The sequence below is a fragment of the Theobroma cacao genome, chromosome 1 (genome assembly GCF_053813885.1).
Source record: "Theobroma cacao isolate CCN51 chromosome 1, ASM5381388v1, whole genome shotgun sequence".
Lineage (NCBI taxonomy): Eukaryota > Viridiplantae > Streptophyta > Magnoliopsida > Malvales > Malvaceae > Theobroma > Theobroma cacao.
This window is the reverse complement of record NC_142639.1, coordinates 35,808,469-35,825,374: the sequence shown is the minus strand read 5'-3', so window position 1 is coordinate 35,825,374 and position 16,906 is coordinate 35,808,469. Positions and strand designations below refer to the sequence as shown.

The following is a 16,906-nucleotide window of genomic DNA, read 5'->3' as shown; positions in this document are numbered from 1 at the left end:
ATTGACTAGACTTGGCCCTTTGTATTAAGCCAGCATTGCACTTGGTGGAAATGGGCCCTATTATTATTGACAAAGAACCAAAAAGGTTTGAACCCAAAAAAAAAATGCCAAAAAGTTATAAATTGATTCTGTCTTCACCAAATTAATTACTGTTAACCTTTTAACCAATGTCTTTTTCCGGCCCCGGAGCAACAGACATCATGATTTCTCCCCTTCAAAAGCAAATACTAATCTTGATTTAAGGGTAATTCCCACTTCAATCAATGAAGGTTAACAATGGGAATCACGATTGAGTAAGCAAAGGATGAGGGAAACAAAGTAAAAAGAATGTGGTATAAGTAAAAGATAAAAGAGGCAAATGACGTGTATATACATAAAAAGAACAACTCGTTAATCTTAATATTTTAAAATAAAATATTTAAATAAGGTGTTTTTTTATTGAAATTAAAAAAAATTATTTTTCTAACTTTTGAGATTTAAAATTTTTAATTAAATTTTTATAATTAATTCTTTTAATATATTTTTAATTGATAATATAGTCAATTCATTTAATTTTTCTTGAGACATTATTGACCGATTTTATTAATTTTAGTTTTGAAAAACTTTTGTATGAAGAAACAATACTTATTAGCTATATTATCTATAATTATTTTATATTTTTTAAATGATTAATATAAAATCAATTATCAAATTTTTTAATCCAATAAATCAACTATTATATAAAATAGAAACAATATAACCATATAATATAAACTTTAAATTAAAGTAAAAAAGTTTACAAAATTAGAACAATAGTACCTAATGGCTTTATGAAGATACTCATATAATAGACTTTTTGTGTATTTTTTGGAAGAAATTGAAGTTAAGGAAGAAAGAATAAATGAGAAAAAAATTTAAAAGTAGATATTATAAATTTAAAAAATAAATTTTATATATGAAAAATAACGATTGAAAATCATTAAATACATATTATTTAGTTAATTAGGAATAGAAGAAATAGTTGAGTATTAATAACGTTGTGGCAATTGTGAAGTGATAAAAATTTTAAATTTATTAAACACATAATTAGAAAATAAGAGAATATATAATTTAATTGATTATTTTTATTTTTACATATTTTTTATGAAAAATAAAATAAATAGTTAAAAATTAATAAGAATATGGAAAGTAGAGAAAATAGATATTTATTAGGCACTAAATTTAAGAAGTAAAAAACTATGTAGATATTTTATTAATTATTTTATATTTTTAATTACAAAATTTTATATGATTAATGATAGGTAATCAACAATGAATCATAAAGACTTATTTAATTTAAAATAAAAACAAATAAATTTAATTGAACAAATAAAAAATAATTTATTTGAACTTTTTAAATAATTTAAAATTATTTTAAAATATTTATTTATTTTTTCTTCGTCGCAATGCAGAAGCATATTGGCAATAGCATTGCATAAAGGTCATGTTGGTAATTATATGGAGACAATTCTAGGAGGAGAGCTACGTGAGAAAATCGAGACATGGAGCGGCTTGGATTAGATCTCTGTGGACCGATAGACTTTACATGATGCCTAAGACAGCGAAGACCTATTTTGGGCTTCTAAAAAGCCAGAAGAAAAATGATATTTCTTGTTTCTTCTTCTTTTTCAGTGAAAATTATTTAGGAGACAGACACAATTGGCATAGATCACGACATGGGTCCCACAGCATGGGACCGCACAACACCTCCAACGAGCATTTGTTAAAAACCTCCCCCCATTCACATTCTCCCTCCAAAAGCCCATTATTCGAATTTCAAATAACATCCACTAGATCGTTTTATCACCACTCAGCAGCTTTTTATTTTATTACTACTTGTGATTTATTCCTTTCCTTTTTCATTTTCCCGTTACTATTATTCTCTTCTCTTTTCTGATGTACTTTCGTTGTACTCTCCAGTCTCATCAGCCACCATTGTTTTGATTGAGTGATGGATAGTATTAAGTGTATTCTCAAGATTTTCTGCCTGTTGAAAAAGATATTGGACATGTTATGTTAAGTTTCCTCAGAGGATTGATTTCCAAAGATAGCTGCGAGACTTTGCCTTTCACTATTCATATTCACAAATACTATTCTATGCTAGAAATTATTGCTACATTCATAAAGAATTTGAATTTGCTGTTGAAAAAAATGAAAGGACTATAAGAAAATTTACCTGTGCATCTTATATTTGTCTAGTAGTGATACATGTCATTTCTTCCAAGTAGAAAATTCAAGCAATGTAAATATCATGGTTTATTATCCTCTTTTCAAAAGACTAATTTGATAAGATGTGTAATATTTATATTTATAAATTTTTTATATACTTGATGTGAGTTTGAAATATTTTACTTATTTTAAAATATTTGATGTGATACAAACACTCACCCACTCTATGGGTCCAAGAAACTTTGACATTGATCATCATGGAAAGAGCTCAATCAAGGCATTGAAATTTGACAGTTTCAAGTTGTGGGCATATCTCCCCGATATGCTTTGTGCTTGCTCGGCACCTTAGTGTTGTATTGTGAATGGGAAAATAATTCATTCCCCTTCTATTAATGAAATACTTTGAATGATCAGTAAGGATGGGACATGGATTCTTGTTAACAAACTTACTGGTAAGAATATTATTGGAGTTAAGTGGATTTGCAGAACCAAACTAAATCCTAATGGTTCTATAAATAAATATAAAGCTCGACCGATAGTTAAAGGTTATGCTCAAGTTTATGGGGTTGATTATGTGGAGACCTTTGCTCCAGTTGCTAGACATGACACAATTTAAATGCTTACTGCTTTGTCATCGAGGGATGAAAAATTCATCATCTTAATATCAAATCAGCTTTTCTTAATGGCATTCTAACTGAAGTTATTTACATTGAGTAGCCTAAGGGCTATATATAGCAAGGTTCAGAAAAGAAAGTGCGTAAACTTGTCAAGGCATTGTATGGCCTAAAATAGGCTGTAAGATCCTGGTATACCAGAATTGATGATTGCTTCAAAAACCAAGGGTTTAAGAGGAATATCAATGAATCCACCTTGTATGTGAAGTATGAAAATGGTGCTGTGATACTTATAGTAGCATTATATGTGGATGATCTATTTATTACTAGTCCAAAAGGTAAATATTTGTTTAAGTTAAAATCTCAGATGAAGAATGAATTTGAAATGACTGACTTGGGTGTGATGACTATTTTCTTGGTATGGAGGTTATGCAAACTACTAGTAAGATCATTTTGCATCAAGAAAAATATGCAAAGGATTTTCTTGGGAAGTTTAAACTGAGCTTGTGCAAGGCTGTAGTACTCCATTGTGTACTGGTACTAAGTTTAACAGAGTGATGGTGCTGGCAAAGCAAATAGTCAGTTATATAGAAGTATGATTGGGTCTTTGTTATACTTAGCTGCTACAAGATCAGATATTATGTTTGTTGCATGCTTACTATCAAGATTTATGTAGGATCCTTCAAAAATACACTTTGCGGCAGCAAAAAGGATCTTGAGGTATGTGAAGGGAATTGTGGATTATAGACTAGTGTACATGAAGCAGGAGAGCAGTCAGTTGGTAGGTTTTTCAAACAGTGATTGGACTGGTTATTTGGATGACTCTAAAAGCACATAAGGTTTTTGTTTCTCATTTGGCAATGCTATGTTTACCTGGAATTCAAAAAAGCAGTAAGTGGTTGATCAGTCCACAGCTGAGGCAGAGTACTTTGCTTGTGCAATAGTTGCTAACCATGCTTTATGGTTAAGGAAGCTACTAGTTGAGCTGGGATTCAAGCAAGACAAGGGAGCTTTGATCAATGTTGACAACTTTTTAGCAATTGCAATAGCAAAGAACCTTGTTCAACATGAAAGAACTAAGCATATTCGTGTAAAATATCATGCTTTGAGAGATGCAGTAAAAAAAGGGGAGATTGAGTTGCTGCATTGTTCAACCATTGATCAACTTGCTAATATCTTTACTAAGAGCTTGGGAAAGGAGAGATTTGAGTATTTGAGATCATGTCTCAGTGTTCACCAGATTGAGAATTATGGGGTTGTGTTGAAAGGTAATTCACAATTTAGTATGGAAGGTGTTTGAAGAACTAGTGGGAAGCATCAGCTTTGAAGGTGAAGAAAGGCACTTGGAGCAAAACAATGGTGTTTCTGGACTCGATAGGCCGAGTTTTCAAAACATGTCATTTATTCTTTTGTTTTTTTTTTTTTTTTTTTTAAAGTTTGTTGTATCCAAAATGATGTTGCTCATATCATTTGGTTTAGTTTACTTTAAGTTGAGTCCTATACACATCTTATGGTGTCGTTTTAGTCTATTTTCCATTCTCTGTTTCAAGGCTTAACAGCCATGGTTTGTCTGTTTTATTTTACCGTTGAGCTGTTCATTGGTTAGTGTGAAATTTGTTATTCGATCCGGTTCATTAGGAAACGTTTGAATTGTCAAAGTATAAATACTAGAATTAGAAATGAAAACTATGGTTTTTGGCCAAATATTTTTTTTTTACTCCTTCGAATGTCTCTTTGCTTCTTCTTCTTCTTCTCTGTTTTATTAGTCTACTGCTTCCATTGATTTTCCTGTAGAACTCAGCTGCTATTTTCTTCAAGGACTATAAGAAAATTTACCTGCTTCCATTAATCTTATACATGTCATTTCTTCAAAGCAAAAAATTCAAGCAATGCAAATATCATGGTTCATTATCTTCTTTTTAATGGACTAACTTAATAAGATATGTAATATTTACATTTATAAATTTTTCAAAATTGTTTTATCTACTTGAATTGAGTTTGAAATATTTTGCTTACTTATTTTAAAATATTTGATGTGATACAAACACTCACCCACTCTATGGGTCTGAGAAACTTTGACATTGATCATCATGGAAAGAGCTCAATCATGGCATTGAAATTTGACAGTTTCAGGTTGTGGGCATATCTCCCGATAAGCTTTGTGCCTGGTCTACACCTCAGTGATGTATTGTGAATGGGAAAAAATTCATTCCCCTTCTATTGATGAAATACTTTGAATGACTAAAAAAAACCAAAGAAAATTGACAGTTTCAGAACCCAACCAAAGATATGATCTGTACACCTTTTGAGTACACTCAGGCGCACAATAAAACGTTGATTAAGCAAAACACTTAGCCAGCTCACATGCACCAAAGTATAGTTTGATGAACCTAAAGCCTGGGTAATTCAGATCGCTTTGTTTAGAAGATGTTGTTGGCATTGTAATGGGCTTGGTCTTTGACCTATAGATGAACCATACGGTCGGTGACTTGACGGTTAAGCAATTGTAGTGTGGAGGCAACACCAACAAAACACTTGTTTTTCTCGACCATGTTTGACTCTAAGCATACACACTTCACCACAGCCAATCATTGTAGAATGTTTTGTCGTAGTATTATATTTAATTAAGCATTGATCTGTCTATACAACTAATCTTGCCACTTGATCATATTCTTCCTATCCCATCAAATGAGGCGCTCAAACTATTATACAACCAGGTTGTAGAGAAAACAATGAAAGCTGCAATATTTAATAATTATTGGCATACGAGGGTATTATAGAAAATGAGTTTGCTTTCTATCTTATTCATGTACGAGGCCTCAATTTCAAAGTCCTAAATGTTCGGGCCTGCTTGTACTACTACTTTTCTTTTGCTTAATTTGAAAGCCAATCTTTAATTGTTTATAAACAAGCAGAGAGTAGACTTATGCATCCGCCATTAACATTTACCTAAATGCAAACTAGTAGTTATATTTATATAGTTTTCATAATAATATGAAGAAGTTAATTTAGAAAGAACTTTAGAACTTCAATTTCCATCTTCCCATGAAAGGAAAGAAGAAAGGAAGAAAGAAGAAAACTAATTATCAGGTTGAGCAGGCACATCGACAGGCGACAATTGGCTGTAAGAGCAGTCAATGGCTACTAATAAATGCTTTTCAAAATAAAAAAAGGGCTAATGCTTATCTGAAATCTGGTTTCGTATGTATAAAACGTTGACTTCTGCTATTTTATTTTTTTAATACTAATTAGTCGCACCCCATCATGTTAGGAAAAAAAAAATAAAAATCTTGATCTATTTTTTTATAATATATACATTGCTTAACTGGATTTTAGTTAGGAAAAATGCCAAAAGACGAGTATAAAAGGAAGAGATGGTTGTGCCTATGGCATTTCTGTATTCACTATAATTACATCTTCTTGCTTAGCATAAGGAAACTTTAAAGGTTACCGACTGAAGGATATCAGGATGAAGAGTCACATTCTCATTTTGCTTTGTATTGTAGTTTTAGGAGTTATTGGGAGCTGTCAAGGAGATGGTATTGGGAAGAATTACTACAAGGTCACCTGTCCTCATGCAGAGGAGATAGTCAAGAATGTTACCGAGAAACATGTCTGTAAGAATCCAAGCTTGCCTGCAAAGCTCCTGAGAATGCATTTCCATGACTGCTTTGTCAGGGTAAGGCTTCCAAATACTGTAGCACATTGTGGTTATTACTGTGATTACATGAACCTGCAAATGTAATCAACATTCTCACATGTTATAGTAAAATTTCAGGGTTGTGATGCGTCGTTATTATTGAACTCGACAACAAACAACACTGCCGAGAAGCAGGCAATTCCGAACCTAACCCTGTCGGGTTTCGATGTCATTGATGATATAAAAGCAGAAGTGGAGAAGACATGTCCAGGAGTAGTATCTTGTGCTGATGTTCTAGCCTTGGCTGCCAGGGATTCAGTTTCATTCGAGGTAAGGCAAGCAAAAACTTAAAAGAAGGAAAAAAAAGAGAGTAATATTTCAATAGATAAAAACACATAACTACGTGCACTGAATATTGCCTGCAGTTGCAAAGACCATTGTGGGAAGTTCTTACTGGTAGAAGAGATGGCAGAGTGTCACGAATTTCTGAGGCATTGGCTAATATTCCTTCCCCTTTCTCCAACTTCACCACCCTTGTCCGAAATTTTGCTAGCAAAGGCCTCGATGTGCATGACCTGGTGGTTTTATCAGGTACATTATCCCAAGAATTTTTAAGATATATAAGATGGAAAGAATTCAGGCTCCAAACTTCTTTTGAACAAGAAGAAAAACAAACAGTATCAGTGAACAGAACATTTGGGTGACAAAAAAGAGTCTCAGTTTCGTCAAAAACCCTTGTGCTATCGTATCTAGGAAATTCTGACTCTAAAACAAGTAGTTTTATTCCCCAAGTGAGCATTTTAGTGAAAAATTCAAAAGGACAATTATTCCCCAAGTGCTTACAGAAAATTGTTGGATAAATACTGCAGGTGGGCACACCATTGGAATAGGCCACTGCAATCTCTTCAGCAACAGGCTATACAACTTTACTGGAAGAGGAGATCAAGATCCTTCGTTGAACCCAGCCTACGCTTCTTTCTTGAAGACCAAATGCCGAAGTCTTAGAGACATCATAACCACAGTGGAAATGGATCCTCGTAGCTCTTTAAACTTTGATAATCACTACTATGTCATCCTTAAGCAAAAGATGGGCCTCTTCCAGTCGGATGCGGCCCTCCTGACAGACGATGGCGCGCTCAAAACTGTCGACGAGTTGCTAGACTCATCGAAATTCTTTGTAGAGTTTGCACAGTCAATGCAGAAAATGGGAGCCATTGGAGTTCTCACGGGGACTGCAGGGGAGATTAGGAAGAAATGTTATGTTGTTAATTAATTCCTGTTGTCTTGGTTTGTGTATTTTCAATTGTATGTCAATCATAATAATGTTTAAGCTATCCATTCTCAAATAAAATACTAATGCTTGAGCTTTACCTCTAAATCTTGCATTTCTTCCATTATGCTCTTATTATTGTTTCTCATGAGCAAGTCTTAGGCATCTTTTAATATTGCCTTTGGCTTTCAAATTACAGCTTTTGCCAGCCAAAGTATTGCCAAACACACTGGTTTGGGGTGGCGTTTTCCTGGCCAATCACCATGGTTTCGATTGAAAAACTCTTTTTAACCACAGTTTTTAAATTAATGACAAAAACTCCTTTAATCTATGATTTGGAGAGGAAAAAACCAAATACTCATTCGTATTTTAAAATATAATAAAATTATCCTTCAAGTTGGTATTATCAAGCACACCATGGTCTAAGTTTAAATTTGGTCCTTCTACCATTTCAATTTGGCAGTATTAGTTTCTACATAAATTTTAATAAATTTGAACTCAGCACTTTTACTAAAGGTCAATTTAAGGACAATTGATATTGCTTCCATTGATATTGCTTTCATACTCGGTTAAAATCCTGGCATCAATCTCTTAAAATATTCTTTCCAATCTTCATGCAGGGAAACCCCAAATGAGGTCACCTCTGAGGTTCAGAAGGTTCTCTCTTCTTAGGACTTGATACTTCATCTTTCACTTTCTCCATTTCTTCTGGCTTGTTTAAATTAATCCGACACATTGTCAGATAGACAAATTATCAGTTTTTATTTTAAGACTTTGAGCATCTGCTGGTTTTGTGAGCCCAAGAGGTGTTTTTGCTGCAAAATAATAGTTTACTGCAGATTTTGTGGTAATACTCTGATGTGATAATTTTCTGATATAGAGGCACTGGCCTCATTTCTTCTTTCAAAGGGATTTTTTTTTTCTTTTTTGACAAGCCAAATGAATTTTATTTAAGGGGAAGGTTACCATCAAATCGTAACCCTTCCACAGTTAGACAAACACTTACAAATCAAGGGCTCTGCTCCCACTAGCAAACGTTTGACAGAGGTCCTTGACAATCATATCACAAAAGAAGTTCACTTGCTTCCTTCTAACACAGCAAGCCTTCAGACAAAAAATCCCCTCCAACAATTGCTTCTATACCCTGTATCATAATCTGCCATTGAACCATCCCCTCATCTAACGGCAAAATACAATCATAAATGGTCGGTAAGTGGCTCCCGCACAAAATCAGAAACAGCCACATGAATACAGTATCAGCATTCCGTGGCCGAAACCACACCATAAAACGAGAACAGATAGCATTTCAACCCACTGTTCTGGATTTTGTTCCCATTTTGTTTTGTTTATTTTTTATGGGATCTCTATCCTTATGATTTTTTTTGGAGCAAAACTATTCTTTTGATATTTAACTCCTGCCTCTATATTTCAATATTATTGTTCATCGTTTTGCTATATGCTCCTACAAATTACAGAGAGTTAGTAGATGCAGAATGTGGGTTAATTTTGTTGCAATGGTTGATTTATCTTTTGATACGAGAGGATAGTATAGCTGTATAGATCTTGGACTAGTCTTTACTTAATCCTTTGCCTTACTTTTACACTCGAGTCAACCCCAAATTGCTACGGCCAAATTATTCCCCAACCAATCAAACTGAAAACCATTATTAATTCAAAAAAATTTTCCATCTTGTAAGGGGCTGATCTAGTTTCATTTTGATTACCAAAAGCACCAGCCCGCCACCTTTTTAAAATCCGGATCCTGAAAACGCATTCAAAAATTGGAAAAATATTCCGTGGTTCTGTTTCTAGTTCATGGCTGCTATCTAGGCAGGCCATTCTTCATGCTAGTTGCTTAATATTCTTCGAATCTGGATGGTACCTGTAGTGAAAAAGTTATTGCGTTCGAAAAATATTGGCAAAGTCCTAGGCTTTCCTAAGAGTAGTGAGATCTTAATACATATCCGCATATAACTCTTGCAAACCACACCCACTTTCTTCATTCTCTCCATAAGCGGGATCCAGATTACCAACTTTGCTATTTGTTGAGGCTTTGGGAGTCTCGAGCTAGACAGGGGTTCTCTTCCTTGAACCCCTTGCCACTATTCTTCCGCCCAGCTCCAACCCTATCTGCCAGCTTGAATATCTTCATATCACTCCCTGCCTCCCGGATGATTTTCCTCTTTTCTAAAGCCACCCTCTAATTGCGATTATATTTCTCATTGGCAAGTAAAGAAGCATTGGTCTTCGGATCAAAGACATTAGTTAATTTTTGTGGATCCACATCGGCTAGTGAATACAAGTGAACTGCATAAACAATTCATTCGGTTGGTGGTCTATGCCTAAGATGCTAACAAACAAGACAACAAATAACAAAGTAGCCTAGGGGAGAGTTTGTATGGTCCTCCTAAAGATAGTGAGTTAAAATTTAACGTGAATGGCATCCACTGAAGAAATCAGGACCTGCGAGATGGGGAGGTGTTTTCACGGATAGTAAGACTAACTTTTTTTTTTTTTTTGCAACTCAGTACGAGTAACCTTGTGGATCTTTTCTTTGGTCCCGTAGGCGTTGTTAACTCTAATCATGCTGAAGTACTTGTAACTAAAACTATTCTTCAGTTTTTTGCTTCTTTTTCATGGTATAGTTTAAAATCTTTGGTGATTGAATCAGATTCCAGTCTTGCTCTTTTTTGGATATCTAACAGGTCATGGGTTTTGTGAAGGGTAATTTCTGATATTGAGTAATTGAAATCGTCACCTTTAGACAGATAATTATCGGGAAGTTAACTACTAATATGCAGTCTCTAACAAAAATGGGAGTGGACCGAACGAGTATGTTTTGCGCCTGCTGGTGATGGGCGATACAATGCGGACTGTTAAAGCTGTTTGTTGTTTTCATGGAGACTCCACTTCTTATCTCCGATGCCTTGCTGATTCATCCCGCTGCTCTCCTGTCTAACCACACTATGTTTGCTGGGCATAAGGTTTTGCGGCTTTTTGCCTTACTGAACAGTTATTTTCTGATGTTCCTCTTCGCACTCTACTGCTTATTCTTCGATTCTCTCTTTTGGGAAGCTCGTATTGGGTGGTTTTGGTTGTAAATTCTTAAACTTGGATGCTACTGTAAATATTTTGTGGGAGGGACGTGTTGCCCCCTGCCTGTTCCAGTGGCTTTTTTCCCCTGCTAGCTGGAGTTTCTTTAGGCACTCTAGGTGAATTTTTGTTCCTATTCAAGGATTTGAACCGTGAGGTTTTTGTAGCTAATTTCAGACTAATAAAATGGATTTTGTTTGAGAAAAAAAACATTCATTAGCCAGCAGTTTAAACCGTACCATAAATCACTTGGAATGATTATTTAATAAACATGTGGTTCAGGTTTTCATTAACAAGCTGACACCCTCATTGCCCCTTGGAGGCTGCGAAAAGGTGTCCTTCAGCTTATTCGCTTAAAGAAAGGAGTGAAAATTTTGGAAATTCAGCATACCAGTAGGTCAGCAAATGATATTGCCGATAATTTCGCTAGATCAAGGGTAAGCAGAAAAAATGATTTGATGATGCTCCATAGTATATGTCGTTTTTTTAACTTTGATGTGCTGGCTTTGTTTTATGGGAGGTTATAATTGCTGATTCATATCATTTTGTCTGAAGTTATGTGGTTGGTTGATGTTTTCGTAAATCTGCGCGGGTCTGCTGCTGGTTGTTGATGTAGGTTTTGATTTCAGTTCTGCTAATTTTATTTAATGGTGTTGCTGAGTTTGTCTTCATTTGCAACGCAATTTCTGTTTTGTTTCTTGTTTCTTTATTTCAGTTTGGTTTTTTCTGTATGGCGGTATCTACCTGCCTATTGAGCATGCTAGGCCTTGTACATTTGCCTTGATATGTTTGGAATTTTCTTCTTCCACAAAGCTTAATAAAAGCATATTCATAATTTTCCCAAAAAAAAAAAAACCCAAGCTGACACCCTGGAGGAGGGTTCCTAACGACAATGCTCCTCATCCACGGTTGAAAAGAATGTAATGCAAAATCAGCAGAACAAATCCTTCAAGTTAAACAGCCATAGATAATTATGCCCTAGCAGCAGCATCATGGTATAAGGTCACACGACCCAACTTTCTAGAACATGAAAACCTCAGAATTTGTCCCGTAGTTATACTTCCGATGCGGCTATACCCCTCGCCCTTCCGCTGTTCTGAGGTGTGAGAACCACCTGCCGACCTATAATTAACCGCTTTTTATTCTTTTTGTGTACAACTCCATTTAGAAATGAACAGCAAAATATGGTCATCGATCTCGCACAAACTATTTATCACTGTCGAAGAAGAGTTATGGTGTTTGCTCAATTAAACACTGTTGATGTCTAATTGAGCAGATTGTTGCGCCCAACCCTTGGTAATTTAATTAGCTAAAACTTTTTTGTCATTTTTTTATTTGTCCTTTGGCTAAAGATTCTTCTTTTTTGGTGCAATGATGTTATTTCTACATGCGTGAAAAAGCTGGACGGAATGTGCTTCTCAGGACATTATTGAATTGTACCAAAATAGACGAACGATAAAAACGTGTCAAGTGCAATATCTAACCAAAACAAAAAAAAAACAAAATCCAATTTGAATTGCCGACAATGTAATCAGATCGTTAAGTCTTCAGAGTTCAGCGGACCCAAGAAAAGCAGCCAAAAATCCAAAATCTGAATCCAAGTTAGCTTCAACGCAATCATTGCCGCTCCAATTTCCCACCATTCCCTCCGATGACAGAAGTGCTTGACCGCAATCGTTTGTCCCGTATTCATATATCACAGAGTTTATATCACGCAATTCAAAGTCACCAAGCTGTGGAAAGTCAGAAACAAGAGCTTCTGAAATGTTGATGTCCCCAATGTCAAAATCCATAGCGAACTTTGATATAGAAGGATTTTCTTCCTTGGACGACAGCAATGTAAATGACCCATCACTGAATCCAGATTCTACAGCAGTTTCGTGCACGAACTTGGCGTCGGTGGATGGAGCTGTACGGGCAATATTATTGTTTTCACCTCTTCCAATTACTTGCTTTTGAGGGGTGGTAAAGACTTTGGTGCAACGTCCAGCCTTAGCTTGGATAACACCTGAACTTGTTGGCGCCTTCTTGGACCAGCTGATGAATCTTTGTTTCGTTTCATCTTTATTGGTATGATCGAATTTTTTCACTTGCGCCCTCTTTGATAAAACGGTGTTCCAATAATTCTTGATTTCATTATCTGTTCGCCCCGGAAGTCTCCCGGCTATCAGAGACCATCTACAAAGCTCAAATCAGCAAACCCCGTTATATATAAATTTTGTTACAGATCATTTTATGTAAACATTGAAACGAGCTAAATGAAAATAGAGAAAGAAAAGACCTGTTCCCTAAGAGTTTGTGGAGTCTGATGATGAGATCTTCTTCATCACGTGTAATGTTGCCTCTCTTGATGCCAGGTCTCAAATAGTTCAGCCAACGAAGTCTGCAACTCTTCCCACATCTCTTTAAACCTGCATGACATTAATGTTGCTTCTTCACACCCCTATCGCTATCTATATGATCCACTTATATTATTCTACCAATTGCCTCCCAACTGATCTCTACTTACCAGCTGCTTTAGGAATGCTTCTCCATTTTCCTTCACCGCGAGCCTTGATGTAATCAGTGAGGATTTTGTCTTCAGTGGCTGTCCACGCTCCTCTATTCAGTCCCTCCTCTTTGGAACAACAAGGTTTCCTACCCATTTGTTGCTGCTCGATCGTGTCTCTCCCAGTGTTTTGTGCTGGAGTTTGTATGTATGAGAAGGTGCAAACTCCCAATCGAAAGTTGGCAGTTGTTTCCCAGTGAATGGGGTCACTGTTTCCTGTTTTTATAGATGTCCTTGTTCAAGTTTAAAGTAACATTAATAAATAAATTTGTCTAAATTATGTTCAAAAGAATGATGTGGGTCATCACGACCAATGAAACATCGGACAAATTGATGTGGACGTAATCTTTTTACAAATAAAATACTAATTCCCAACGTGATTTGTTTTCATGCGGAGTCAAGAGAATAAGCGGACCTAACATATTATTCAATTCATTTAAATTTAACAAACCCCTTTACGGGACTTAATGATACCGACTGCATGGCTGAATAGTGGTTTTCGGAGAACTGAGTTTCAGGGAGATCTCATGCAATTCGTATTAATTTAGGTACAATTGAGGTGTTGTTTGGGTAAAAGTAGGGAAGGATCAGAGCTGGTTAATGATGACAAAGTATTCATCTGCCATTCCTAGCAATTTCCCTCAGCTCTCAAACTAACTTTCCCACTTTAACAAATGGAAACTTGAAAGTTTGTTGCTCGCACGTGGGGAAATGATTCCCAGGTGGAACCAAATGTCACGTTGCTGTCTCTTTTTTTTTTGAAACGCAGGAGATGCACTCAAAAGAGAACTTTACAATCTACCCCACAAAAACAGAGCAGAAAAAAGAGCCAAGTTCTATCACTATCACTTCATAGAAACAACCTGTTCCAATCTCATCTGATTACTTGTGAGAACAACAGGAGAGCTGCAAAATCTCAATCTATACAAAAGCCAACAAGGGGTAATGGAACCAGAAAAAACACAGAGAAACCTGAAGGAATTGCACAGCATGGAGGTCTTGGAACCAGTCTGCCATCCAAAAATCAAGAACATTCTGTGATTACCTCCAGCCACTCCACGCATCCACATGATTATTGATCTCCACTAAGTCTACTTCCCTATTCACACCCTCTTTAGCCAATGTATCAGCATCATTGTTTCCTTCCCTGAATATGTGTTTAATCTTTCAGTCATTCACTGTTCTTTTAAGCGCCTCAATTTGAAGCATTCACTTCTTAAATCTCCATGGAGCAGAATTTGGCTCGTTCACCCATTTGACTCCGTTTGTTGAATCACTTTCAATAACAAGGTTATACTTACCTGCCCATTTAGATTCAAAGAATAACACAAAAGCTTTCCTAATTACTAAATTTCAGCCAAGCTAGAGTCACCGGTTGTTGTTTCTTACTATTGCTTTGGATTTTTGGTTCTAGTTGGTTTCCCGAATTTCAGTGGACAAAGGTGCTCCTAACCACGTAATAAACCAGAGACCAAGTTAGCCAATTTTATTAGGAATTAAAGACGAAGAAAAATAAAAATAATTTTTTTAAAATTATTACTCTACATTTAAACAATAATTAAAAGATTCATAATAGGTAAGAATTTTATCTAACATGTAACTCAAAAAGAATAAAAAAAAACTCATAAAAAAATTATGTTCAACGATATTTTTTGAATTTATAAAATATAATATATATAAAATATAAAATATAACTAATTAAATACGATATATAAGATTTTATATAATAATTAAATATATAAATAGTTAAATAATATAAATAGAAAGGAGAAGATAAATAAAATTTTACTTTTTTTTAATTTCACACAATAGTGGTAAGTGGGTTTTATCCAAACTCACAAACTCATAAATATCTTTTTAAAAATAAAATGTATTTTAATGGTGAGTCACATAAAATAGAGTAAAGTAAAAATACAAAAAAAGAAAGAAAAAAATATGTGAGCAAATTTAAAAATTAAGATAAAGTTGATTAAATTTGTGGGGTCATTTTATTATTTTTTATGTATATTAATTATAAAATAAAATTATTTTAAAAAATATTAAAATATATATAATAAAAAAATAATTTAAAAAATTTTGAAGGGCTCAGCTCTCATAAATATACTACTCTCCATAGTCATTAAAAAAAATTGTATATAGTAACTAAAATTTTTCAAAAATTTTAGAGAGATCGTAGCCCCCTATAGCCATATGACCCTCCGCCCTTGTAATAAACACCTGATGTTTAGTTTAGGGATATGGATATGAAGTCCATACTTTTGTTTTAAGGTCAAATGTGTTGTACTGGACAAAGTGTACATTGGATTATATACAAATGTATACTTTTATCGTCTCAGTTTAAATTTTCTAATGAGAACTTGATAATGTAACAAGTCATCCTGTGATATATATTATAAAGTATAAATCATGATTTCTTAAAAAATAGGTGTTAGAAGAAGAGAAAATTTTATATAATATAAAATTTAAAAAGTTAAATTATTTATTAAATTTATATATATATATAAAGGATTAATTTTAATCTTATGAATAGTTTGTAGTGTAACTTTAACAAAATATTGTAATCTAACTAATAGTATTTTATAATAACTCGAACTAAACAATTTTATAATTATCTTTAACATTTCCTCTCAAACTCAAGAGGATATTACACATGTCAATTTGAGTTTAAAAATTAAAATAAATTAAATTTTGGAATCGCATGACATAATGATATAACAAAACACTATATAAAAAATAAACGTGATGAAACAAGTAATATGACATAACAAGTAATGTGACATGACAAAACACATGACCAGTGGTGTGATCAAATACGATACAGATAATGCTGTAAAATAAACCTAAAAATGTAAACTATAAACTAATTTATGGACTTCTCACAATTTTACTGCTATAAATTGAACATCTATTTATGATTGTGTTATGGAGATCTATTTCTGAATTTGAATTCCTAAAAATGTGCTTACACCACTACGTGGCTTCTTTTTTTTTTTTAATTAAAAAATATAATGCTGGCAATGGTTGCTGCAAAAATATATTATCAAAGCTTCAATTAAGAACTCACTCAAACTACTCTTAACTTTTAAAGTATATAAAAATGAATTAAGAATAAAGTATTGCTTAACATTATATTTCATTCATAATATTAAGTAAATTTCAAAATTTTACTTTGTGGCAAAGCTATTATTTTGAAAGCTTGCAAAAGGGGAAAAAATCCCCTTACAATTTTTTTGTCCTAAATTAATAGTAACATTTATCTTCTAAAAATACATTATTTTTTATTTGTTTTATTTGAAAAAAAATGAGATTTCAATCCAGACTTATTAATAAAATATATACATATATCAATCATTGATTGATTTTTCGTTGTGTCTTTTAAAATACTCAAATCAATCATTTTTAATTTATTTTGTCTACTTTTATTAAAGAAAAATGTTACTTTAAGTAGAACCGGTCATCTATGCAGGACTATTTCTTTTATTATTATTAGAAGATTTGATTTTATATATTAAAGTAGATTAGGTAATTAAACATCTAATCAATCTATATCCTTT

General features: G+C 33.8%; 2 protein-coding genes across 2 annotated transcripts; one reads left to right on the top strand and one right to left on the bottom strand.

Annotated features, from left to right (window-relative positions):
- Positions 1 to 6,180: 6,180 nt before the first annotated feature.
- LOC18613454 (peroxidase 3-like) lies at positions 6,181 to 7,819 on the top strand. The gene is made up of 4 exons (XM_018120632.2): positions 6,181 to 6,480; positions 6,580 to 6,771; positions 6,867 to 7,032; positions 7,311 to 7,819. The coding sequence occupies exons 1-4, from the start codon at positions 6,271 to 6,273 to the stop codon at positions 7,712 to 7,714; spliced, it is 972 nt and encodes a 323-aa protein (XP_017976121.2). The 5' UTR covers positions 6,181 to 6,270; the 3' UTR covers positions 7,715 to 7,819.
- A 4,397-nt stretch (positions 7,820 to 12,216) lies between these two features.
- On the bottom strand, positions 12,217 to 13,535 carry LOC18613453 (transcription factor MYB1-like). The gene is made up of 3 exons (XM_018120823.2): positions 13,314 to 13,535; positions 13,086 to 13,215; positions 12,217 to 12,982 (listed from the first exon to the last, which is right to left on the bottom strand). Exons 1-3 carry the CDS (start codon positions 13,447 to 13,449, stop codon positions 12,352 to 12,354), a joined length of 897 nt encoding a protein of 298 aa, XP_017976312.2. The 5' UTR covers positions 13,450 to 13,535; the 3' UTR covers positions 12,217 to 12,351.
- Positions 13,536 to 16,906: the final 3,371 nt, after the last annotated feature.

What these genes read in the sequence shown, in the direction of transcription:
- LOC18613454 (XM_018120632.2), top strand. Translation starts at nt 6,271, where the DNA reads ATGAAGAGTCACATTCTCATTTTGCTTTGTATTGTAGTTTTAGGAGTT. An exon ending in TCCATGACTGCTTTGTCAGG is followed by an intron (nt 6,481 to 6,579) that starts GTAAGGCTTCCA and finishes GTAAAATTTCAG; the next exon opens with GGTTGTGATGCGTCGTTATT. An exon ending in TGACCTGGTGGTTTTATCAG is followed by an intron (nt 7,033 to 7,310) that starts GTACATTATCCC and finishes TAAATACTGCAG; the next exon opens with GTGGGCACACCATTGGAATA.
- LOC18613453 (XM_018120823.2), bottom strand. Translation starts at nt 13,449, where the DNA reads ATGGGTAGGAAACCTTGTTGTTCCAAAGAGGAGGGACTGAATAGAGGA. An exon ending in AAGCATTCCTAAAGCAGCTG is followed by an intron (nt 13,216 to 13,313) that starts GTAAGTAGAGAT and finishes AATGTCATGCAG; the next exon opens with GTTTAAAGAGATGTGGGAAG. An exon ending in CACAAACTCTTAGGGAACAG is followed by an intron (nt 12,983 to 13,085) that starts GTCTTTTCTTTC and finishes TGAGCTTTGTAG; the next exon opens with ATGGTCTCTGATAGCCGGGA.